The 27,357-nt window shown below is 36.6% G+C and overlaps 2 protein-coding genes across 16 annotated transcripts in view; one reads left to right on the top strand and one right to left on the bottom strand.

The window, feature by feature from the left end:
• Positions 1-380: 380 nt before the first annotated feature.
• NUP37 (nucleoporin 37) lies at positions 381-26,720 on the bottom strand. Its single transcript, XM_065037423.1, has 10 exons — positions 26,602-26,720; positions 24,943-25,162; positions 22,577-22,701; positions 21,559-21,631; positions 15,635-15,729; positions 5,071-5,161; positions 2,394-2,575; positions 1,884-1,934; positions 1,412-1,505; positions 381-740 (listed from the first exon to the last, which is right to left on the bottom strand). The coding sequence occupies exons 2-10, from the start codon at positions 25,096-25,098 to the stop codon at positions 627-629; spliced, it is 981 nt and encodes a 326-aa protein (XP_064893495.1). The 5' UTR covers positions 25,099-25,162; positions 26,602-26,720; the 3' UTR covers positions 381-626.
• Positions 26,655-27,357, top strand: part of PARPBP (PARP1 binding protein) — a 46,076-nt gene continuing 45,373 nt past the window's right edge. For 6 of the 15 annotated variants that reach the window (XR_010467395.1, XR_010467397.1, XM_065037353.1 and 3 more), the window contains exon 1: positions 26,744-26,829. The gene's annotated coding sequence lies outside the window, so the exon portion shown is untranslated. Of the gene's footprint in view, positions 26,830-27,357 lie in introns of all 15 variants that reach the window. The other 9 variants (XM_065037356.1, XM_065037348.1, XM_065037391.1 and 6 more) reach the window with 6 other exon arrangements.

Raw genomic sequence — 27,357 nt, 5'->3', positions numbered from 1 at the left:
GCTGCAAGTAAAAGGCTGAAAACAGAGAAAAAACAACAGAATATTTGGCATACTTGAAGTAAATCACTCAGTCATCTTAAGAGACATAATCTTAAAATTATCAGTCTGATTATACCATTAGCTTCTTCACTGCTAATGGTTTATTCAGCAAATAGATTCACAGACAACATTTTATGACAGCAAATTATTGCATCTTTTTCTTACAGTGATGGTTGGGAAAGTTAATACAGAGACAGGTGTTCTTTCTGCAGGTACTCAGGACAATTTCAAAGTATTTGAGCTGTGTTAACTGAGCGAGATTTCCAGACTGAGATTGCTGGACACAAAATCTCATAAAAGAAAAAAAAAAACCCTTTAAAAAATTCATTTCACACCAAATACCATATTAAAAAAGTGTACATTTTATTTTAAGGGAAGTAACCACGATTCAGATGTATGATAACCGATTTTACAAAAGCTCTTGTATTCACAAGGTAAAAAATCAAACACAAAAGTTTTGTATTTTACTTGTTCCTTTCGTATGTTCTCCAAGTGAATAAATACCAGTACAAAGAGTAAGTTCCTTCGCTTTAACCAGAAAGGAGACATTATACTGTAAAGTTTCATGTTAAAGGCAAATGCTTGTTTTACATCTCAGTTACCCAGAAGAAAATTTTATGATCTCCTCCGACTGCACATAATGGAAGAGTTCTGTGCCACGTCAAACCAGATCCTACAGCTGCAGTGCCAGTAAGAATGGGCTTAAAAAAAAAACAACAGAAATATCAATACAACTTACTATATAAATGATTTCTATACCACATATACCAATATGCATAGACAAATAAACACTATGGATTTAGTACTCCTTTAGTACAGTTAAAATACAACAGAAATCTAACTGAAAAAAATGATTATCTGCTACTTAGTTCCACTAGCTACTTACTACACTTAAGTAAGATACAGCAAAATATTCCATGATAACTGTTACAACTATTTTCATTATTATTATTTTAAAGGCATACTTTCAAACTTAGAAACCTTGTCTAATGAAAATACTTCCTGTTATTTAAACATACTCACAACTAGTATGTTTGGAGGTAGTATTTTTACTGTAAGCATTACAAATGTCTGGTAACTCCAACAAAACCAAAATATTTCCTATGCTTGGCATTCATTGCTTCTGGATATACTTTCACTGATGAATTAAAATATAACTAGTAGAAGCCTGTAAAATACACAACCAGCTGTTTTTAGACTCTTTAGAATTAGAAAAACTGAAAAATTTATTAAATAATAAGGTTTGTTTTCCCTTAGCACTGATAAGGCAAACTAAAATAAAGCATATAGATCAAGCAGCTTTTAAACCAGCAGGTTAAGTGTATTTGAAGACAACAGATGAAATTCCAGTCATAAGCTCACATAAGCTTACCTGGGGATGTCCTAAATGATGAACAAGCAGTTGAGTAGTTGTCTTCCCTGGATATCCAGTGGTTGCAAACAGATTTTCATTCACTCGGGACCACCTAAGAATAAAATTTATGTACTTTTCAAATATCCTTATTGGACTATGAGAAGTGCACACAAAGTGGAGTTCTCCCTTGTGGTTAACTGTGTGAAGCTCTCAGATATTCCACTAACACCAGAGAAAGACATTCAGAGAAATGGCTTGTAAACAATTTACCACCCACAGCCCCACATGTGTGTCATCATAAAACAGAAAAAAATTATGGGAATGTTACATGTATTTACTACAAGTGGGTCATTCACAAAGTTTATAGACCAGGTTCCCCTAAAAATTATTTAAGTGAGACACCAGAGTACCAGGTCCCTAAACTCACAACTGCTTACATATACACAGATTTATATAGACAAAAATCACAGAATACAGACAACACTTATACCTGAATAATCTGGCTCGATCAACATGGACAGGTCTCTTCTCCTGCGGATAACTAAAACAGACATTCAGGTTAAAAAAACACCGTGCAAACAACTAGAGCTCAAACTCTAAGTACCAAAAGCATCTATCATTTAAACAATGAAGGGGACAAATTGTGTACTCCCTCTGAAGAAGCCGAGGGAAAACCAGAGCATTCCCGCAGCTTACATCTCAATTTGGAGTAGGAAAAGTGAAATAGTTATCCAGTTTATTATGGCTCAATAATTATGTATTTATGATTAAGAATGAAATTTTAACAAATACATAACTTAGGGAGTGACACTAGTGAGGTGCTGTCTCAAATGGATAAAAAGACAATGTGACTTGTAACAGATAAATATTGATATATAAAGATGAAACAAAGAATGCCAGGGAATGATCTTATTTAAGTGCTATGTTAGCAAAGTAGCCACATCTCTTTACCTACAGCTTAAAAAGATAATAAAGAAACCTATCTTGTGTATAAAAATACCTGGAGCGAGTGATATCCCAGATTAGCCAATCACTTCCAGCAACTGCTCCAATTTTAAGAGTATTTCTTAAACACCAGTCTGCTGACATCAACGGTGTTTGTTCACTCTCTAGGGAGAGAATGGCCTGCTGTGTAATTAAATCATAGAATCGTATTGTTCCATTCTTCTCCGCTACCATCAGCTGTTAAGAGAAATTAATAGAACATTGGAAACTTAGCATGTAATGAATCTTAATATTTTTATCAGAGCTGTTTAATATCTTCATCAATGACCTACAGTGGGATCAAGTGCACGTTTAGCAAATCTACAGATGACATCAAGCTGTGGCTGACACGCCTGAGGGCCAGGATGCCATCCAGAGAGACCTGGACAAGCTCCAGAAGTGGGCCCATGTGAACTTCATAAGGTTCAACAAGGCCAGGTGCAAACTCCTGCACCTGGGTTGGGGCAACACCCGGTATCAATACAGGCTGGGGGATGAAGGGATTGAGAGCAGCCATGACAAGGACTTGGGGGTAGTGGTGGGTCAAAAGACTGGACATGAGCTGGCAATGTGCACTTGCAGCCCAGAAGCCAGGGCTGCATCAAAAGGAAGATGACCAGCAGGTCTAGGGAGGTGATTCTGCCTCTCTGCTCCACTCTGGTGAGACCCCACCTGGAGTCCTGTGTCCAGCTCTGGAGGCCTCAGCACGGGAAAGACATGGACCTGTTGGAGAGGGGCCAGAGGAGCCACAGAAATGATCAGAGGGCTGGAACAGCTCTGCTGGGAGGACAGGCTGGGAGAGTTGGAGTTGTCCAGCCTGGAGACAAGAAGCTTCCAGGGAGACCTTATTGCAGCCTTTCAGTGCTTAAAGGGGGCTCACTGCAGGTGGCTGGACTAGATGACCTTTAAAGGTCCCTTCCAAACCAAATTATTCTATGACTCTGTGATTCTACTCTATAGCAAACCCAGCATTTTTTCAAGCAAATATTACTAACATAAAAATAGGTACAATTTTCCATTTTGTAACAGAAAACATCCCGAACACTCTTCCACCAATATATGAAAAGCACTTTAATCTATACTACTGTCATATTTTTATATATAGTTGTTACATTATTTTATCTATATACATCTTTAGATATCTTTGTATATAATTTTGACACTTAGAAGCACCAATTCTTAACCACAAGTGCGCTTTTAGAATTGTAAAGCAGAAAGTTATTCTTTCAAAATTAAAAAGTGCCTGTTCTGACTACAAGGAACCGGCTGACAGACATAGTGCTGTACAAGGAAACAACAGTATTGATCAGTGTCATTATAGAATTCCGATTCACACTTACTGAATTTATATGCCATTTTTTGCTTCAGCCGGTAACAGTTTGCAACACATTTTATCTAAACTTTTTCTATTGAAGTAATATATTCAAGCAGTCGTTTATTAGGTATTGTAGAAAGAGCCTTCTGATTAAATGATGAAAGAGCATTTCTCCATGAGGAGATGATGGTGCTCATATAGTAACAAGCATTAAATAAAGAAGGCAAAGAAGCATTAAAAACAATATTCCAATGACATCGAAGTTTGTTTGGAAAAAGAGTTGTCAACAAAACATGCTCTTCTGCAAACTCAAAGACATGATGCAGTAAGCATTTTGACCTGCAGTAAGCTGTTCAGCAACCACCAGTCTGTCAGGTGTTACTAGCTTTTTGAAGGGGTTTTTCATTACAATAAAAACCAACCCCAAACTGTGCATGCTCTTTGATAAGCGTAAAAGAAAAGACAAACTAATGTGTGAGACTGGTGTAATATTGCGATATTTTGAGGCTAATATAGTAATTTTGTTGCTAACTAAGTTGCCCAATAGCAAAGAGTAGCAAACACATTGAATTGTGACACCATCTGAATCAACAGTTTTCCTAGTTTTCTTAGTAAGGACTGGTTATCGATATTGGTGGAAAGTCTGGTGAGAATAGAGATCCTTCTTCCTTATTGCTATGTAAATATTTTGGTACCTTATTTGACTGCTTTTCTCTGTTTTAAGTGTGTGTTTTTGTGGTAATCTGAACAACTATTTGTAGCTGCTTAAGGCAGTTATTGACTGGAATAATAAATCCAAATAATAAATCCAAAACTGCAAGCGCTAGACCATTAATGAAGCTGAATATTTTGGTATATATCAGCTGATTAATCCTCCCCAGTACAATAAACAGATAAATATAAAATCACAGTTTATTGATTTGTTTTCATTTTTCAGCACAGATTTAATATATTCAAAGCAAGAACAAAAACAAGAAAATCCCTTGCTAACTTCAAATAGATCCTTCTAAAAACCTGGCATGCTTCATAAGAGTCTGTTATTGGTGAACCGTGTTACCACAACTGAGAAAAACTTGAACTTTTCTCTGGTAACTGTAAGTTAATATGGAATAAGCAGAATAGTTATCAGCAACAGCTGATGCATGTCATCAAGAAGGAATATTTCTGATGGGAGGAGTGAGTGACCGAGGGTAAAATTACGAGAATGAGAATTCATTTACGGTGACTTCACATTAGCAGATCCAACCAATATCCAGTTACAATGTACACTAGCTCCCCAAACTTCAATCTTTCTACAGCATCGAAGATTCATAGATTAGATAAGTCCACCCTCCTGTTATTTTAAAGGTGGTGATGGTGAAAAGCTGGAAAACACAACCTTAAAAGCCTCCTCAGGGTGCCAGCAAACACTCATTCCGGGAGAACGCAAAACAAAATGGGCCTTCTCATTTCCTTCCAAATCCCAGACCCTAAACAAACAAACAAAAAAGGCAAAGTATTTAACTATTTATTACTGTTTGACTGCAAATGCATTAACTTTCAGTGCCTCAATACATTCATAAAGGAAGTGACCAAATTAAATGTTCGTGCTTTATCACTTCAAGATGTCAGTAAAACAGGTGAGTGCTGAAGATAATGTATTTTTACACTGACAAACTAGGCAGAGCCTCTGTTTAAAATGGCAATATCCAAATAATTTGACACATTTAGTTGTTTAGATGTGAAATTGAGATGATACATTCCCACTTTATTCATAAGAAGACACTACAGTGTTTGTACTATACCATAAGTAACAGTGGGACGATACAAAGCAGGACAGTCAGCTGATACCAGCAACCTAAATCATGCACCTTACCATGTAAAGGGCAAGACCACATAATAACGTATTTTGTTTGTCTAATATATAAATGTCAATATTTTTCCTTGTACGACAAGATTGACTAATGGAAATACAAGAAACTAAAAATGAAGCTAAGGCAAACAAAAGGATCTACGGAAGAGATAACACTTACCCACAGAGGGTCTTGGCAAGCTTTCAAATAATAAATTGTATGTGCCACTTTAATATTTTCCTTTAGAAGCACATACAGTACATATCAAGCATTTAAAAAAAAAAAAGAAAATAAAAAAAATCAATATTTGGTCAATATGGATTGACAGGGAAGCATATGCTGAGACACCAAAACTAGGTTAGGTGATGAGCGAGTTTTCTTTGGATGCATTTGATGCGAGTGTTAACAAGCCATGAAGCTACTTCATTTATAAAATGCAACAAAGCCAAAACTGAGACTATTCCACCTCATGGCCACTGTTCAACTGCCTCTTTTCCTACAAAATCAGTAGCTCAGTTGCAGAACAAAGACATCACGGTGGTGAACATCAATCCGAACCACAAGGCTGCATGGCATTTATATGCATTTTCACACTGGAAATACACATATACATATATCTTTCCTCCCTACAAGCAAAACCTTAGAAACAGCCAATTTTTTAAGTAGTGTTCTGCCCGGTCTTTTGAGTTAGTTGAGTGGCTACATACTATTATTGTTTATTCTAGAGGATTTTTGCTGACTTCCTCCAGACTTTTTCAGTTTATACCTCACCAGGGTGCTTAAAGCCTTATATTTAAGAGATTTCAAAAAACTCTTAAATAATACATCATAAGTCTAGACAAAATATATGGGAATAAAGTAAATATATTTCATGAACAACGTTGTTTTCTTATGCCAAACCACAACAGATCAAATATTTGTTTTCTCTGTGGAAAACACAGGGTCTCCAATCTTGAAGGATCAGTGTCCTTATTAAAAAAAGTCAAAACAAAAACCTGACAACTGCTTAAAAAATGAAATATTTACTTGATTAGGTAATTTAGAAACATACAATACTTTCTTCTACTGCCAAAAATTTTGCCTTGTAGATTTGTCCAAGTCAAATCAACACTTTCCATGTGTATTTACTGTGCAGGGAGAAAATTATGATATAACAGAAGACAGTGAATCATTTTGGCCAAAGGAGCATGCCATCGTGTTTCCTTCCCTGAAGTGAGTGAGGTTGCTAGGTGTGGAGACAGAAATTTATGCTTTCTTGTTATTTATAAAATGCCAAAACTGTATCTCTTACTTTGTAAGAATGGTAAGATTGTTAGTAACAAACCATACAGGAGCAAGGAAAAAAAGGATAAATGCTCTCTTACAGTTTCTTCTTTATTGATAACAAAGATTGTATAACAGTATTGAAAAGAAAAAAAAAACAGGCAATATATATCAAAATAGATCCTTGTCTGAACACATCAAGTCCATGCTGGTATGGAAATTTACAATTACATATGTGTTCAATTAACTCTTTTCAATATTTCTTTGCGACTAAAAAAATGTGCAAATACCAAAAATTTAGCCAAACTGAATTTCAGTTACTCAATTACTCAGTAATCATGACCAAATCAGCTACAGATGCTAATAAAACCCTCTAGTTTTGTCCACATTCCTATCACATAAATCCATCCAAAAAGACTGAGCATTTTGTCTCCCATTCAAAGCCCTTGAATCTTTACTAACATGACCGTGATTTACCACCAATGCAAACTAGTGTCTACTTATGTCCGTGCAGCCTTATTTTTGCAACCTGCAATGTGTCATCCTTTTACTTCTCCTCCTAACCCTATCAACCATTGTTGTAGAGACTTGTTATGGTGCTTGCAGTATTTTTTTCTCAATATTTAAAAAGCTTCCACAGAAATTTAAAGGAGAAAAGTTTAAATAACTACAGTTGGTATAAGGGCCAAAGTTTGAATAATGGAAAGCCTCAAATTAATCTGTAATTTGCCCGGTAAATTCATTGTTTTTTAAGTAACTAAGGGCAGAAAAACTATATGCTGCAGTGCTCACAAAATTTAAACTAACATGAAATACATAGTTGCAAATGCCAATAAAGAAAATTGTTGAGATATTTGTACGTTTCTCTTGACACTCACATCCTATGATTAAACAAACAAAACAAACAACTACAGTTATCACAAAGCATGAAGATACTCAAACTACATTGGAAGAACTTTATGCTGCATACATGAATATGGATAATGACATACTGTATATGTGCAGTAATTTTATCACACAATGGACTTTTATTAAAATTGGCAAAGTATTCATTAGAATGTCTGAAAAGCTGTCTTGTTGCAATGGAGATGATCCTTAGTCTATATTCTAACTTTCTGAATTCTAAATAATTCTAACTAGAGAGCAAAACCAAATACTAACTGAATAAAACTTACCATTTGTAATAGTAAAAGTGCAAACCCATATTGCAACCTTCAGGTATTTCTCCAATCCCCTGAAGATGGAAGTAAAAAAGGGAATTCTTTCACCGTAAGTTTTCCAACAATTCTAGTGAATGGGGTGGGGGCTGGAATGAACCTTGACATCTGATACCATTGCCAACTAAAAAGCATTATCAACTATACTTGTACTCATCGATTAGTGTCTGACCTACTCTTAAAAATACCCAATATGTGTGGGTTCTTTTGTTTTGTTTTAAATATTATCTAACTTAAATACCCCTTCTACATGTGAGGAAAATCCTGTCACCCCTGAAAAGCCTAGAGGGCTATGGAGAAAGGAGAGATTCCTGTTACAGAAATCAGGCAACAAAGGTGAAGAGTGAAGTTCCTCACTGAGCACAAGGAGTTGGGGGAGCAAGATGTGAGAAAAGGAAAATGGAAGTGCAAAGCTTAGTTAACACTGTGGAGAACACAACCAACACTGGCCTTGTCTCAGGTCTTCTGCTAACTCCATAGGGAGGTGTGTTATCAAAGATCCAAAGAGGATACTAGGTAGGACAGGAAAGAACAGAAGGCTGAAGTGGAAATGTAGAAATCCCTTCTAGCTGTTCAGAAGAAAAGGTCTAATATTAATTTCTAGTAATTTATTTTACTGACAAAATAAAGAATTTAAGTTTTTATAAATCAGGTAATGCACTGACCAACTAACAGTTCACTGCTGCAGAGGCTGTAGCGGAATGAGGTAGCAGAACTCCCAGCTCAGCACACTGTGCCAAAAAAGCCACAGAAATGGTTGCATGGGGAGAAAGTGGAAATACATCAGTGCTGCCCAGCACCAGTCCACCAGGCACAGCCATCTTACACTATCTCCTGACTGTGCATACAGCTTCCTAAACTTGTGCTTATACAGCATTTACTTCAGTTATTTTGATCCATGAAATAAAAGCCTTTTCATAGAGTAAACATGTAAATACTCTTTCAGAAAGCTCACCCATGTCCAACAGTTTCTTTTGGTGGTCAAAGGAAATGCCAATGTTATTAAAGAATTAGTAATTAGAATATTTTGGATTTTGGCACTACAGTCCATGTGACCAGTAGCTTCTTGTGATATCTACTTGGATATGCAAGCACTGATCTGTTTTTCACTGGTAACTGTGGGATGTAATTCTGATTATCCCCTGCAATGTTGGTAGAGGTAAGAGAGGAGCTGCACATGTACTGTCTCAAGGGTGTCACGAGGATGGAGCCAGTCTCTTCTCAGTGACAACCACTGATAGGACAAAGGGCAATTGGTACAAACTGGACCACAGGAGGTTCCACTTAAATTTGAGAAGAAACTTCTTCTCAGTGAGGGTGACAGAGCACTGGAACAGGCTGCCCAGGGGGTTGTGGAGTCTCCTTCTCTGGAGACATTCAAAACCCACCTGGACACATCCCTGTGTAACCTCATCCAGGTGTTCCTGCTCCAGCAGGGGGATTGGACTAGGTGATCTTTTGAGGTCCCTTCCAATCCCTAACATTCTGTGATGCTGTGCCTCAACTGACCGTTCTTTGCTACCACTTCAGAACATGTACACTCAGAAGTAAGTCCAAGAAATACATGCTACTACTACTACTCAGCTACTCAAAGTTATCTAAAACAAAGCCAGAGACTGAGCAGTATTTTTGCAATAATGCGAAGCTTCAGTCATATTCTTTCAACCAAAGAAAAATTAGCTGTTAGAGTTATCAGCTTATTGTTTTCAATGGAGACATAAAACGAAATGTTTCAATGGGATGACTGTTACTGAGAAACTCAACTACAATCCTGCCAATGAGTTTCTAAAATAAAATGTAATTGCTAAACAAATCTAATGCAATGATTTGTATTTAGAAGAATTTATACACTAGAATGTGTTGTAGGACTGTGTGACCCTTACTGTACGTCATAATGTGTCACACAGGAAATAGCTACCATTTCATCCGCATATTTTGAAGAATTCCTAACTAAAGGCCTATTCATCCACACTTAAGACTACACTGAAATAATGTTCCAAACATTTGATTCAGAATGTTTTTTTTTTAAGCTGACTGGATCCTGTAACAGGAGCCTGGTTAATAGTGATTATGAAATGCAGCAAAAATTGTTGGTTAATACTTACATTGCAGCTGTAAAGTATGACAGAAATTGTGTAAGGCTACATTTAGGAGGACACAGAGGGATGCCTACAAAAAGTGTGCAAAGTCAAAAACTAGATTGTCAAAAATAATCCTAGACTGTCCTTTATTCTCATCAATTATAATGCATAAATAGAATTATAACTGTATTCAGCATACCTCAGAAATTTCAAATATTTTGGTATGACATTTCCTATATGAAGCAACATGGGGGAATTTGATTACAATGAACAGATGGAGATAGAACAACATGAAATAAGAGACCTTTTTTTTAAAAAAAATGGCAAATATCCATAATTGAGTGCACTGTAAATGGGAAGACACAAATGAAACATAGTTTTGGAGGCAGGAAATAGTGATAATAGCATATTTTCAATGTAGCTAAAACTGAAATATTTACTGAATTAACAAGGTAAGACTCAAGTGCAAGGAGCGCTGGCAAGACGTTTTCTCCAGTGCGGAGAGAAATCCCATCAGAGTTCCAGACCCGAGCGGACGGAGGAAGAAATGCAGCCGACTCAATATGAGTGATAAAGCATACTTCAACTTTATTGCCCGAGATGGCGTGCATTTATACCAAATACCATAATTATGCATACTTGTCTCTATCTAATAGGCTAAGCACATTTACTTACTCCACCTACTTGGGTTTAGCTAGCTATGCGCATCCCGCATTCTTCTGACTCTTCTCTCTTCAAAAATATCCTGACCCTGCCTTAGTCAGTACTTTTCCGTTCCCCCCTTTCCCACGGCCTAACAGACAAGCTAACTAAGGCCTACTTATGTCAACTAAAATGGGCTCTGCTCGTACAGTTGCTTGGTGGACTCATGTCTGTGCTCCTTGAGCCAATCCCCGACACTCCAGGGAGAAAAACAAACCTTCTGATGGACTGGCATTTGTGATATGTGCAACAGAGAAGGCTGAACTTGACAAGTGACTGATAAATTCACAAAGTCCTTCTCTATGAAGCAACAGGAGCCATAGCATAAGTAACCAAATAAGACTCAGAAAGGAATCAAATAGCAAGTACATTCACAGATCAAGTAAAAGATAAGTCAACTGTACGTTCTTTTCTATTATACACTCAAGCCAGAGGAAGATGATATAGTTTAAGGTGTAATGAAAAAGAGAGCGGGAGGGAAAAAGATGGATGAGTCATTTCCAGCTTTTTAAAGTACAAGATAATCCAGCACCTGATGACCATAAGAAATTGCCAAACTGCCATGATTAAGGGCCTCACACTGTCAGTGATATGTCAGTTCAATGTGAGGATGGAGTATCAGGTGGTCATCAGCCCGACTGAATTAACCTTTTAACAGTCACAGGTTAATTTTTAGCATGTGTATGACACTAGTGGTTTTTACCAGGATGGTATTTTGCATGAAATACTTCAAGAAACATCAGGTAAGTGTCAAAAACTACCAACAGTGGAGGGGTGTCTGTTAAGCTCATGCTGTTTTTCAAACATTTCCTTTGTTTTTGCAGAGGCTTCATTAATTATCAAACCAAAATGATTTGTATATCTGAAACCCTCTAGCCCCGTCTATGGTGTTTCCAAATCATAGTGAAAAAGCCAGCAAAATATATATATATATATATATGTATATATATATATATATATATATATATGTATATAATTTTTTTTTGTTAAGAGTGGTGCAGAGGGAGTTACTCAGTTCTCATGAGCAAAGTGGCACACACGTGTTCCTATGCATAATGCGAATGTTCAAAGTAGTGGATAATGCTTATAATGTTAGAGAATTAAATATTACTTAAAGCTCTCATAATTCTTTTTTATTTCTTAAACAGGCTCTTAGGCCACCAAGAAACGGATAAGCAAACTATGTTAATTACACCTAGACATTACACAGAATTTTGCCACTGACATATGGAAGGTAGATCCTGAAGAAAAAAATAGATTTGAAGTAAAACAGTTCGATTAAATCCAAGAAGTAATCTACTTTTCTGCCATGACCAAGTTAGGCTTTTAGCAGAAATGTATAAATACCCTAAATTTTATTATTTTTAACACACACACACACACACACACACACACACAGATATTTAATTGATTTTTACTTCAATTGTACTCCATATGTTAACACATATGAATTATAAATAAAAAAACTGATTCAAATTTTTGTTTAATATAACAATAGTTATTTTAGCTGTTTTCTCCGCCACTCTTTTACCATTTTAAATTTTGCAATCAAACTTTAAAAATAATTCTATTTTCTATTTTTTTATGAAAGAGTAAAGCAATTATGAAATGCGTTAAAAAGTTAAACACAGGAAACTATCCTGCAAGTTCATCAATATTATTTACTATAAATTATCACACAAAATAAGTACAATTTGAAAATTACAATATCCAGCCAAAGATACAAATTACCTATATGCTTATGAACAGCTTAATCCCTCTTGTAACATAGCCATCCTTAGGACAAAATGAAGGAAGTAATATACAACACTTAGGAACCAGGATTTGAATTTTTTAATCAACTTTGCAAATGCAATTTTAGTCACATGAATTTTGATCTTTAATATAAATACAGTTGCAAGTAACTGCAACATGTTGGGTTTTAAGACTCTTCCCAAGGTGTCTTCTTTCAGAAAAGCCATTCTTTTTAAGGTTATAGTAGTTTTGACATTCTCAGTGCAGAGAGACACAAGAGTATTAAAGTGTACAGCATATTTACATGCCAACACCTCTTCCCTTGTCTATGAATGCACCCAACACATTCACAACTACATAACATAGATGGCTACTGCAATAACTTTTATGCAAGAGTATTTTTAATTCAATTCTCCTTCACAGCTTTGAAAAAGTCTTGTGTTTTGAGAACAAGGCCAACAAAGACTGCAAGAAACAAGAATTCAAAGGTAAGAACACTGAATATACCACCACAGCCTCTTCAACCAGTATCTGACATACATTCTCTGTCTTCCAACCACAATGACTGAACTCAGCTCTGAGATACCACTTTTTCAGCAGCTTCTTGCATGAAACCTGAGAATTTGGGTGCATTAGAGAAGTCTGCTAAACTTAGTACTGAGTGAAAACCTGGGAAAATCTACATCTGTTTGTATATATTCTGCACCCACTGAGGCCTTGTATTAAGACATTATTGAGATTTAGAAGTGCAACTCTAACAAAACACCCAAATACTCAAAACTTCATGTTCTTGTACTAATAGTTCTAGAACTTTATTCTAAAGGTATTAACAGATGATGTATCCTGAGAACAATTTCAGGATAGAAATGCAGTACAGACAGAAAAATTATTCCTCTTCTTACATTACTGCTGAAACAAATTACAGAGTAAGTAAGGAATGATTTTAGTAAGTCCCGGGGAATGCATTTTCCATTAGTTTTGAAAGGGTAACCTTTAAATTCAATAAAAAAAGTCTTCATGCTCCACATGCATGAATGGAAAAAATAAGAACTCGAGTAGCCAAAAAAAATCCTACTTATTTCCCATGGCTTTTAACCAAAGACTTTATGGTTTACTGCATAAAATATCTTTCAGAGTTACTAAGTTGAAATCCTGATAGTATACCTTAATTATATCATTTTTATTTCCATTTAATTTAGTATCAGTTAGACTACTGATTTTAAAAGAATTCTCTTCCATCCCAGAAACACTGAGCATTTCATAAAATAAACAAAAAAGGTCACACATTCAAACAGTTCTTTGCTGAGTAAGTCCAATATTAGTTTAGATTTAATGAAGAAATCAAGGATAGGAAATAAATCAAACCAAGCTATGAATAAGTCATATATTTCCACTATTCATTCCTAATGATTTTATTGGGAATATGGATAGGGTGTCTATGAAAAATCTGCCTACTCGTCAAAGGAGTATTTCTGAATTCTCCAGGGGTATTAAAATCATAGGCCTCTTAGATTTTCCATTTATGTATGACAGAGTAGACCAACTAAAGCTACTCGACTCTGATTTGTACCAATTGATGATCTAACCTTTACAAAAATCTCATACACAGAGTAATAATTCTAAGAGCTATACCCCTCTCTCTTAGCAGGTAGAAGATGGCTTAAAGTGAAAAATAAGTTGTTGTGTTTTTTGGTTTTTTATCCTGATTACTACCTCCTCATTTATATAAGAATTGATATGGTGGTAACGTTAAAAAGCAAATATATAATTTATGTAATCAGAGAAAAAACACAGACAGTTCCTTAACTGAGACAAGTTTGGAGTTACCACAGCTATGAATAAGAGACTTCCCCAAGTCTCTTGCTGCTACTTTAATACCCTGCAAAGCCTACATAGCTGCCCTCCTGATCTCTCCATCTGTGAGCTGCATTGGAGGAATAATAGGGCAACAAAGATGACGAAGGGAGTGGAGCGTCTCCCTTATGAGGAAAGGCTGAGGGAGCTGGGTCTCTCTAGCTTGGAGAAGAGGAGACTGAGGGGTGACCTCATTAATATTTACAAATATATAAAGGGCGAGTGTCATGAGGATGGAGCCAGGCTTTTCTAGCTGACAACCAATGATAGGACAAGGGGTAATGGGTTCAAACTGGAACACAAGAGGTTCCACTTAAATTTGAAAAGAAACTTCTTCTCAGTGAGAGTGACAGAGCACTGGAACAGGCTGCCCAGGGAGGTTGTGGAGTCTTCTACTCTGGAGACATTCAGAACCCGCCTGGACACATTCCTGTGTAACCTCATCTAGGTGTTCCTGCTCCGGCAGGGGGATTGGACTGGATGACCTTTCGAGGTCTCTTCCAATCCCTAACATTCTGTGATTCTGTGAATAAGAATAGCAGTTTTACAGATTCATGTGCACTACTAGAAAAGGAAGATGGGGACCTTTTGTCAAGGAAAAACTCCTGTACTACAAAACGTGAACCAGTGTGTTTCAACATATTTAACCATGTTTCTCCTTTACTTCCAGTTACAAATAACTAAACACATGGGTTTGAAACAGCTACAGTAATGATATTATGAGCTGCCAGTATGACTGTATTAATATGGCATTTTCCTTAGGCTACGTAATCCCACCTCCTAGCAAGGCTAATACAGTTGAATAAATGGATAAATTCGCATTTACATACTGGTTTTAAACCTGACTCATCTGATGACAGAGTGGATGGAGGGTGTGTACAGTTCAGTGCTGAGCTATGCATATCTTCTCTCTCCTGTTGTCATGTCTTTTATTTCTGTCCCAGCAGGGGAAATTATAGTGTACGTAATTCCAAGACAGAACAGCTTTCTTCACATTGTATCTACTTAGTTAAAAATGTTTATTTGAAAAAAAAAATAAACAAAACAAAACCCACAAGTCACAACAAAAAGTCATTCCACAACCCAGTTAACAAGACAAGTCCACTTCTTGTTGGTGGACTAGTCTTGTTAGTGGGTTATGAAAGTCCAGAAAAAAGAAACTAATAAATGCGTATTTATTTAAGCAAACATATAAAGAATACGTACACAGAAAAAGCCAAACCTGACTATTTCAATAATGTTTTGAACAAAATGCATACCTGCAGGTGTGATCATCACTAACACTTGCAACTTCTTGACCATCTTTGGGAGCAAACACCAGATCATTAATATAATCTGAGTGGCCGTCAAATGTCTGTCAACCAGAAAAAAAAAAAATACTTTTACTTTAGAGCTGTTTGTTTCATCAGTTCAGTTCAGATTGTTCCATCACTTCATTGATTTAATAAACCCACTAAAAGGAAGATGTGTGAGTGTTAAGATAAAGCTCTCACTTTACATGGAAGGTAAAAAAATATATTTATTAGTAACTGGATTTCTTTAAAATATCTATTAATAATTCCTGTGTAAATTCATAGCACAGGAGAAAAGACCCCCGTTATGCCTTGTAGTTACCACAGAGGTCAACTTAATGCCCTTGCTTGACAGAGATCAGTGAACTGCACCAGAACTTTTTATCTTCCTTTTAACCACTGAATTTTGAAGGTAGAAAATAATAAATCCCAGAAAGAAAAAGGAAAACGAGCAGCAAGTGAACGTATGCATGATCTACATATCTTAAAGAACTCAGATTACTATTTGTAAATCTTTTCTCTGAACAGTAGTTTTTACTAGGGGTTCCTGCAAGCAGCAAGAGAGTTTTGTTTACTGAAGGAACAATAAACCAGCCACATGTCCAGTATATGTCCATTTTCCAAGCAGTCAGCACACAAAGTGCCCAAGTGGAAACATCCACTGAAGATGGCCTACCAAAAGGCTACCTTCAGAAAAAAAAAAGTGAAAAAACTCAGTGAAAGGAGATGAAACAGAAGACAATGCACGCTGGAGACTTTAAGAAAACCAAAAATGAGGAACAGCAGCACAGCAAAACCAGGCAAGCCATACGACGCCTTAGTAATTAAGCACAACTTCTATTAACTATTTCAAAAGAACAGAGAAAGTGCTTTGTGCTTTCTGCTTTCTTTCCTCTTCAGCACAACAGCACATAAAATGGGTTACAGTGCGTGCTCTTCTTTTACCATGAATTAATAGATCGTCCATTCTCCAATAATAGGATATGAGCATTCATGAGGTGAATGTACACGCGAACTGTCACTCAAAAGCAAACATAGTTGTTTCAGAAAGCATGATGTCATTTCAAATGGAACCTTGTTACTGTGTAATTGTTCTCACCTGAAGCTTCTCAATCATGACCTTTTTATTTCAAAGTATTGGGAATAATTCATAGCACAAACCAACTTAGCATAGCTTTTCTGAATAAAAAAAAAATCCCATTTTTAGTAAAAATTAAAAAGTTAAATATTATTTCAAAGGCTTTTCAGCTATTTTGGCCATAATATCAAGACACTTTTTTTCTTCCTCAATTCTATTACGTGTTTTGCATTTATCTACAGACACTAGTAATCTTTTGAGGTTTAAAGTAGCCTTGAAAACTTAAGTGAAATAACTTAAAACACATTTAGTATTAAGCAAGTATGTAGAAATCATCTCCTTTAGGGTCCAGTCAAAGTTTAAAGTACATTCAAATGCATTTACATGGGGGCTAGGTATGAATAAATCATTTGCGATCTCACTAGAAAATCCGTAGCTAGTTATATCAGTTTGTTCCATCTGAGGATTTAAATGTATTTTCTCTCATAAACTATATCTATGTTCTTTTTGACAGAAATCTCCCTTAAAATTTTAAATCAGGTAAACGTCCTTGTGTAGATGATGTATCTGTTACTGTTCCATCCTCTTCAGTCCCACTGATAGTTTCAAGGCACAGCTGCTCTTGCTTTGCCCAGCAAGGTATCATAAAAGGAGATACAAATATCCTCTGTATAACAGCATGACATGAAGAGATTGCAGAGGAAAACAAGGTTGAATGAAAACAACCAGTTCCATTTTTTCTGAAAGGAAAACACACTCTTCTCTAAGTGCAGTTATTCCGAGGAACAAATGCAGAACTGATTTTAAAAAAACAAAACAACAACCCAACTCTCAAGCATGCACAATAACTATATCCCCTCTCCCCCTCTCTTAAAACTTTTACGAATGCCTCATCAAATCAATACAGAAACATTTTCAGCAGCCAACTTATTTTTTTCCAATAGCTCATAATTTTATTGAAACCTAGTGGATATCCTAAGATGATGGTAAACTATTTAGACAGGAATGCCAAGCCTTTTGAAAATTTTCAGCATTCTGAATTCAAATATCCTGCCTCATTTTACTTCCACAGTTCTGATGAAATATGCTTTTTATTAAACAAAATTTGAAGCAGGAGAAGGAAACCACAATTCGTTTCCAAAGGAAAAGCTCCAAAGAAGAAAAATATTTCACGAAGAACCATCAGTCATATTTTACCTTTTGTTTGGTGTTCTGGATTTGATTCAACCCATAAATTTTGGATTAGTTGTGTTGACAAAGGAATGGAAAACTCAGTATGCTTCAAGTTCCTTGTTAATAATTACATCAAGACAGTTTTTCCACTGGGAAAACGGACTAAGTTACTCTGTCTACCCCTCCAGAAGTAACACATCCTAATTGTTTACTATAAAAGACAAAATGTTCAGAGATTACATTTTAACGGTAATCACATACTTCCTTCAGCTCTGTTTGCACATTTTGTACCTCTCCTGCAAACCTCATGTGTGAAGTGCGAGCCGTACAACGGATTGAAGTCTTCCATGTGTTCTTTGTGAGTTCAACCTCAGATTCATGAAATAGCTTTTCTGAGGTATCAATTGACTGTTACTAAGAAATCACTGTATCAAACTTTATTGAAAGCCAGCTCAGCATAGCCCTCCAAGTACTTGTGAACATTTGAGATTTTGCAAATACTTTAAATCAGATTATTTTTTTTTCTTTAAAAGAAGTATACAGTATAATGATCATCCAGGTATAAGAAACTGGTAAATTCAAGCCAACACTTCTTGTTTGCATTATATAAGCACCAAACAATCTTTAGTCTTCTGTAGTGCCAAAAATGAAGAAGCATCCACGATTTCTTCAGCTGACAAAAAATCAAATTCTGTGATCTTTCTGTCTTCATTAGACACTGGAGGAGCTTATTCATATCAACAGACATTGAATAATTCAGATATTGTAATTGCTCATTTCCTTCTGGGGCAAAATCCCTTCTATATTTCTAGTACTTACAGCTGTGGCTGTTCAGCCTAAATATCACATTCTAATGTGCAACATGTGTTGTATTACTGCTCTGTGGTCTCTAATACTCACTACCTATCATAAAAAAATTATTCTGATGTTATGCTATGAACACGCTTTTGCAGCACAAGTTTATAACTTCAAGTCAGAGCATTCTGTGTAGAAAGAAGTCCTAAGGGCAGATGAATCAGTTCTCCAGTGAACTTTTTGTATGCAAAATAATTGCTATCTTAATGGAAATGTAAATTTGGCATTTCAAATTTCTTTCTAGGCATCCAGTCAAAGCTACTGTGTAACAAATTCCCCTGAATTAGAAGTGCATGTTTTAAAGTCTCATTTGTGTTCGTCAGATACCAGAAAAAAAAATCTTGTCAGAACTGGGAAAATAACAACCCATCAGAGAAACTATGTTCTGAAAAAACATCATTTAGCAGATCGTGATACTGAGTTGCCCCCTTTGCTTCTCTGGTTGTAATATTGTTCATGCATTGATAATAAGCTAGAAAAGAATAATCTTATCTGGTATATTCAAAATTATTGTTATTTTAAAAGTGTGTTATTATCTCGTTCTAATTCAGTAATAAACAGCTTACTAGAATCCTTTCATTAGAATAAACTTGCTTATTTGAACTTGTATGTTAAAAGTTTAAGATCATGAATTATCCAACGTGTGTTTGTGTGAGGTTATAAGACTGATTATTTCTCTGGAAGCAATTAGTTCCTAAGGAGCAAAGTGGCAGATCCCATTGATAATTCCTAGTGTTAAGCCTGGGCTGTCTGGGCTGTATCCCACATCATCCCACATCAATGTGGAGAGTCTGAAACCTGCTGCAGACATGAAGTCAACTCTGGAAGGTTTAGAAGGTCCTTTTGCTAAGGACCAGATGATGTAGGGACAGGAGGAGGTATGAAAGTTATGAACTACCTCAGCTGCCACATTCATTTTTTTGGCAAAAACACATAAAATTGTTGACCATCAATTAACCTCCACTAAAAATAATCAACAGCTTACATATTTTTTAAACATGGTAGAAAAACACTCATCTATGGCTTCAATCAGTGTTCACTGAAGCCAAGGGACTTACTGATTTTAGCAGACACTCCATCAGGTCCCTTGTTAACCCAAAATAAATAAAAAAATAGAACGCAGATGATTAATTTAGCTGAATAGAGCCTGTAGTCCCAGGTACATCATGTGTTTAATTATTTCCACTTATTAACCCTTTGTCATCTACACTTATTATGGTTTCATCCATGCCCTTTCTTCTGCAAGCTTAAAACAATTCTATAAAATTTCTCTAATTGCAGTAGACATACATAATTAATAAGTAATTTTATGTTCTGCTAAAAATTAGAATATTTATTTCACAACTTAACATTAAAGCCTGTTGTCTTCAATATCATAAAACTGTCAGATATCATATAAATAGATACCTTTAATATGGAATGACAGACATCAACTCACAAGCAAACAGAATTAAGAACTTTTAGAAATACTGTGTCAGAAGCGCCACCCAAGTTGATTGTAACTGTCAGTTATCCCACTGCCTGGGTGACAAAGCCATTTGAGATGACCAAACATGAAAGAAGGAAAATTAGGGTGTGTGCATGTATGAAGTAACATAAAATTATTTTCTTTAAAGAAAAGACATTCCTTTTTTAAGTAACAGCCGTCTTCTTATGCCATGCCGTTATCCATTCCATTATCAGTATGGCCACATAAGTGACATCTGCAATTCACTTAGTTTCTTTATGACAAATATAGTTGTCTTACTAACACAAATTACCAAACCACAAATGAAAGTCCATTATTTTCTCCTTTATGCTCAATACACAACACTAACCAAAAGAGGCATTATCATATTTCAAAACCCTAAAAAAGAAGAGACCCCCTCCTCTGATTTTTTTAGTATTAATTAGCCTTGCTTATTCTTGGATGAGGACTTCAACAAAACAAATTCAAACTGGTTAGCACAAATATCTAATTAATATTACTATTTGAACTAGGACATTGTTTCAAAGGAAGAATTTTGAAATGTATGTACACATCCAAGTGACATAGGAGTTGACATGTCTTTCAAACAAAAGCAATCTCCAGAAAACCAACATTCAGCTTATAAAGTAATGAAAGTATTTATACCTGGCTTCTTTTATATCACTGAACAAGAACACTACCATCTTTACTGGAAGAAGGGGAAGTGAAATTGTATTTGAAGTAGACATTTGCTTTGAAGTAAACATTTCCTAGGTTTCTATCTTAGAAATAAACAAGTGACAGCCTATGGGCATATTTAGTGTACCTGTCTGCAGTTATGTACTAAATTCAGTATTCTTTCTTTAAATTTTCTACTGTTTGAAAGAGTTGAATTGCACCTTCCGGTTCTCCATGAAAAAGAAACTATTAAATGTGCTTTTCTTATAGAGGAGTCCAATAACCAACACCATATAAAATTTTACAGGTCTCTATACAAAGGAACATATCCAACATGGTAGTTGAAATTCACCTGTAGAACATTCTGTTTATGAGTACATTTTATATGATGCATAAGCCTCTACTTGCTTTTCTTCAATTTGGTTAGATTGTTACATAAATGCTTTTAAATCAAAAGATCACGTAGCAGTTAATTACAGTTAGTCCCACTTGAAAGGCAGAAAGGTATAAAGAATACAATGGCAATGGATTTAGGAACTGTCACAGTTTACTGTTCTGTCTCACAGCACACTAAGCAAAATTATATAGAAGGGCAGTTAAAGATAAGACTTCACTAAAGACTAAATAATTTTTTTAAAAAAACAACTTAGTTACCCTTACCTTAAATTCATTCTTGTCCTGCAGGTCTGAAGTAAAGAGCCTTAACTTCCTATCAGAAGCTGCAGTGCAAAACCTGCACCCAAAGAAAAGCCTTTTGATTAATACTGCAATATTTGACTTTTTAACAGTTTCTTTTCAGCTTAAACCTGCAAAGTGACATGCGAAGGAAAATTCATATTTTGAAAAAAAAAATAAAATAAATCAAAAGCTTCTATCTTAACTTTTCTCCTTTGGCAACAAGCACAATTAAAATTGGAACTTATCTATAAAATAGTGTGTTTTAACTGCTGAGAACACTTTTTCATGGAAAGACACACAAGATATTTTACAAAGCTAAATCTGAAACACCTCTCAATTACCTGAAATATCTCTCAAAACTGCCAGTGAAACTTCTCTTGGAAGAATTTAAGTCGTAGACCACAAAAAAGAACCCTCATTATTAGTGTCCTAAAATACTGAAACATAAATTCATAAAGCAATTTCTAATACATATTAAACAAAAGACTGTATAAAAATGCAGCACTAAGTATCCATCATAATTTTGAAGAGGCTTACAAACTATTGAGAACATTTTAATTCTTACGTGCATATTTAATAGGTAACTATTTTTCTAGATTTAAACCTCAATGAGTTGCACAAATATCATCTGACCTACTCCTAAACACAGCCCATACTATGCAGACCATTATAGGTGGCTTTATAAAGCAGGACATTACAACAGTCTTATCCTTAATAAAGTTCTTCACAGATGTACACAGAAAGAATTAACTACATTTTAGGTCCATTAAAATAATGAATAAGGAAAAAAAAATATTTACTGCTAGTTCACTGGTGGGAGGGGCAAGGGCCACAAGCAGAACGGCCAGAAAAATGCTCTAAGAATGAAAAGCTGTACTACTGAAATGTGATTTCTAAAGAGTTAGACTCCACCCATAAGCTTTAAACTTAGTCCAGTATTAAGGTATTAGGGGATACAGATAAACTACGAGGATCCATTGTACTAATTTATTATAAATACCTTATCTGGGGAGGTAACGCATCAAGTCTTGTTTCTGGACTCCATGCTATGGCATCAACTCTGATTCCATGGTGAAATGTTCTTAGTGTCTTATACTGTATACCTTCTACTTCTGCATCCTCCTCCTGTAGAAATACTGTAGTTAGCTAATCCAGAACATTATCTTGATGACTTCTAACAATTCTGATTTATAAGAAATTTAAAAGCTTTCAAAATTACATGTATGTGGGATCTTTTTAGATTGTAACACCCTCAAAGTGAAAACCTGGAACACAAAGAAAGTATTAACTTAAAATATATAAGTACTTAAAAATAAATGAAATAACTGCAGTTTCAAGCCAGAGGCCAATGCAGAGCACGAAAATCAGAACCGAAATACAAAGATGCTGAGCCCATTCTTTGTACAAGTAATATATTCACAGATATAACTAAACCCACTTACAACAGCATGGTAAGTAAGTACACACTGCAATCTCAGGAGACAACAGGAACAAAAGCAGGCACGTCATTTAAGCTATCTTTTCTCCAAATCGTTTTTACACTATGGAAAAATGCTAGCACTTCCAGAACAACATTCTTCAATCAGCAGGAGCTAGAGAGGTATCCTCCATCCTCTAAATACGACCAAAATTACTAACTGGTCTGTTCTTCCCACTGCTGAGCACACTGGATGGTGGGAAAAATAAAACAAGAGCTGGGGTTGTGGTCTTAGTCAATTTTTTGACCTCTAAAAAACTTTTAAAAAGTTTTCAAAACATTTAATGGAGCACATCAAAGGATATTGCTACAAAATTTTCTTTATGTCACGATTCTTTTTTAAGGTGAAGAACCTTTATGTATGGCCTTTGCATAATGTAGAGACTAGGAAGAAACTAGTTTTTTAATGCTTCTGTAAGCAAGGAGTAAGATTAGCAGTTTCTTCCCCTGCTCTGAAATACTCAATGACTCCACATGTAGAAGGCAGGATATGAAAACTATAGAAAAACTACCTCGTAGCAGTGGTTGTTAGAATTTTCATTAGTTTCATTTCAAGGCCTACACCAGAAACAAGATAGAGGGCAACAGAAATGACAATGGTTTTTATGGTTAGTGCTAGGTGCTTTTCAGAAAGTTTCCAACAGTAATACCCTGGGGAATGATAAGACCAGTTATGCTGCTATTCATATTAGATAAAGTACAAAAATAATACTGTATCATAGAGAAGTGAGTCAAGAAAAAAAAACCCTTAAAATAGATTGGAAATATAACAGTTGTCGTCTATTGATTTTTAAGCATCTAAGCAAAAAAAAGCTAATAAAAAATTGTTTACAGTATAAAAATATAGAGTAGACAGTATTTTACATTTTAAAAACTTTCATAATAGAATTAGTCTACAATATTGCAAGGTAAGAAAACATATTTTACTGTTTCTAACAGTCTATGAGAGAGATCCCATAAAATGATTGGGAAAGCAAAAAAAAAAAAAAAAAAAAAATTACATAATTATTTATACAGTCCTTCCTTAAAATAAATATCTATGAAATTAACACATCAGCTGTAAAGCTGAAAGCAGGTGTAATCTTTGTTGTTTTGCAGGCTAGCCGAAAGCTTTAGAAGATAATTTAATCTAGATAACAAATGTACAAAATATGAACAAAATATAACCAAGCAAAAAAAGAGCCAATTACCCTGTGACGATAAAGAACAATGTACAGAAAATATTAAGTCATATATTTCCAAAGTTGTGCACTGGAGTTCTCAGATAGCAGTCACCAACATTAGCAAAAGATCCTAAAACAGGATTACTTTTCTGGCAGAGCACTCCTGTTTTGTTTGCATTCTATTCAGGGATTACAGTGACAGCACAGTTTTGAACTAAAACAGTAACAGTTTTGAACTAAAAGACTATAGGTTTTAATCAGATATTAGGGAGAAATTCTTTACTGTGAGGGTGTTGAGGCACTGGAACAAGGTGCCTGGAGAAGCTGTGAATGCCCCATCCCTGGAAGTGTTCCCAGGTCAGGTGGAATGGGGCTTTGAGCAACTTGGTCTAGTGGAAGGTGTCTCTGCCCATGGCAGCGATGTCAGAACCAGATGATCTCTAAGGTCCTTTCCAACCCAAACTATTCTATGATTCTATTAAAAACGAACTTTATCCCAGCAGGATAGTAATTTATATAAATGTGTATTTTATATATATACTTACATATGTATTTTCTTTAAGAACAAATATCCCAGACTTGTTAATGTAATAAACAAGCAAACCCCTCCCCTGCTTAGGTGAGGAGGAGAGGAAACAGGAAAGAGACCATGGTCTTTGTTCAGTAGAGGTGCTGGAAAAGTAAGTTTCAAGAAAACTAATAAAATCAACAATAACACAAACTAACCTGAAATTTGCACGTCCCAACAACTACATAATTATTGCCACCATATGCAATGAGGGAACATGCATCTCCGCTATCAAACGGATTGAATTTTACCACATGCACATAATCTTCACAATCCACAGTGTAAGCAGTGTTTCTAGTAGAATCTTGTTTCATTTTCAGTGGACTAAGTCAAGGTATCATAGAAGTGATGTCTTCTCCAGGATTAAAATCTACATTCCTACACAGAAAGTTTTAAAAAGCATGCATTACTCATTTGCATGAGGAAAAAATGTAAAACGTATTTGTGGTACAACAAATCAAAACTTCCTGTAACATCACATTTAAGAACACAAAAGCTGCACTTAAGCTCATTATTTTTAGATGTAGCATGTAGCTTCACCAATCAAAAGATTAACTAATTTAACTAATATATATTCAAAACTGTCTCCACACGCTTCAGCAATAACTGCAGATTCTGTGCTACAGTTGGCAACCCAAGACAATAAATTAAGTAATTGTAAATACCAAAAGTCACATACAGAATCTTTACATTTTCAACCAAATGACAAGAAATGATACTTTACTACCTTCAAATTCACTTTTCTTCTGTACTCTTTAAAGACTGTATGTGTCTAACAAAAAGCACAATTAATCAAGCCTTCAAAACTCTAAATGAGAATACTGTCACACATAATATTTAAAGATGGTTTCATAACTTAAGCCACCCCAACTGTAGACAGAGCACCTATACCTCTGTATACCAAAGAACTTGCACTTTATTGTATTCAACCGTGCATTAGTACAATAGGCCAAGATCCATAACTGATTTCAGAATCGCTCCTTTTAGTGCCAGGACAGATCCGCCACTAGTTTAAGCCTTTTTTAATGAATTTAGACCTTTGATTACACACCAAATGGAAAAAAGGAACAGCTTTAAATTTCAGACTGCTGACAGATTTTGCTGTGTCAACAATCTAAATGTCTCAACACTCAAAACTGCATATTTCACTTCGGAGTCACCCAGGTTTGACACAGGTATCACTGAGACCCAAAGAGGCTCTCTGTATTTGCAGAATTTATTTATTAGTTAATACTACAAGCCATCACATTAACATATATACTTTAGCCATACAACTTGTATGGCTAGGCTCCTAAGGCCAAATATAAATTTTAACCCTATCCGTAGTTTACTTCCTTTAAGGCTTCCCACAAACCCAGGCCACCACAGGATCACAGTATGTCAGGGATTGGAAGGGACCTCGAAAGATCATCTAGTCCAATTCCCTTGCCGGAGGAGGAACACCTAGATCAGGTCAGCTTTAAACGACACCACCAAGACTGCCATCGGCTTTTCCTTTAGGAAACATAATTCGGGCAACTGAGCCCTGTGCGTGCCCGCGACCTCCCTTCTTCCCTCTCCCCCCCCGACCTCGTACTCCCTCCTTTTCCCTTCAGGGCCTGGCTTGAGCTCCCGAGCGCGGCTGCCGGAGGCCCCGCATGTCCCACAGAGCTACAGGCCTTGGGAAAAGGCGAGGGCCCGGGGTCGTCCACACAGCGGCTGAGCCGGCCCGGCTCCTGGGTCTGACCAGTCGAACCTCCGAATTCCCCACCCCGGGACATCCCTCCCCCGCCAGACCCCCACTATACAACCACTTCAAGCGGCCCCAAATCACCCACCGGCACCTCTCCCGCCAACAGCGAGCGTGAGCAGCAGCGGCACCTCCCACCCCGGGAGCAGCAACCCTGTGCTTCCGGGGCAGCAGCTCCCCCGCTCTCATTGGGCCGCTGCGGGGGATTTAAATTTAAACCGCCGGTGAGGGCAGTGCCAAGTTCCAACCGACTCGCGGTGCGGGCGGCTGTGCCTTCCCGAGCACGCAGGTATCCCTGCTGGGGGAGCAGGACCCGGTGGGTGTCGAGGCTCCGGTCCTCCTCCGGGAGAGGCGGTGGTCTCGCCTTGTACCTAAGGGGCTGGGGGGAGCTGCGCAAGGCTGGGCCGTGGGGAGGGGGGACCCTGAGGCGGCCACAGCCGGGGTTCTTAGCTGGGGGAGCGGGGTAGGGGCGGTGGTGTCGGGTTTAGGATTTGGAGCTCCTTTCTCAAGTTTTTTGGCTCGTTCGGGCTGTTACGCTAGGCGCTCGCTCCGAGTGTCTGGTCTTGTCCCTTGGAAACCTCTCAGTCGGGGGAGACATAGAAACTCCTCCGGAGGGATTTTTGGCTACACTGACTTGCAACTGCCCCACCTGTTTCATCCTCTATGGCCCTCGTGTTTAGTTCAAGTCAATGTAAAATAATAAAATAGGTTGTTCTCTTCAAACGTTTTGGGGAGTAAGTAGTTGCAGTCACTGTTAGAGTCTTGTTTGTTACCAGGTGTCTCCTCTTTTCCCCTCATCTCTGCCATGCTGTGTACCTGTGTCTTGACAAATGCAAGAAGGTGA

Source organism: Columba livia, chromosome 1 (genome assembly GCF_036013475.1).
Source record: "Columba livia isolate bColLiv1 breed racing homer chromosome 1, bColLiv1.pat.W.v2, whole genome shotgun sequence".
NCBI classification, from domain to species: Eukaryota; Metazoa; Chordata; class Aves; order Columbiformes; family Columbidae; genus Columba; species Columba livia.
The sequence above is the reverse complement of the archived record's forward strand: the minus strand, read 5'-3'. Positions and strand labels throughout refer to the sequence as shown.

Excerpts from the sequence above, each read along its gene's own strand:
- NUP37 (XM_065037423.1), bottom strand. The coding sequence starts at position 25,098 with ATGAAACAAGATTCTACTAGAAACACTGCTTACACTGTGGATTGTGAA. Across the intron at positions 22,702-24,942 it reads TTGGGACGTGCAAATTTCAG|GAGGAGGATGCAGAAGTAGA; the intron begins GTTAGTTTGTGT and ends GTATTTCTACAG. Across the intron at positions 5,162-15,634 it reads AGTGATGATCACACCTGCAG|GGTCTGGGATTTGGAAGGAA; the intron begins GTATGCATTTTG and ends TTGTTTGTTTAG.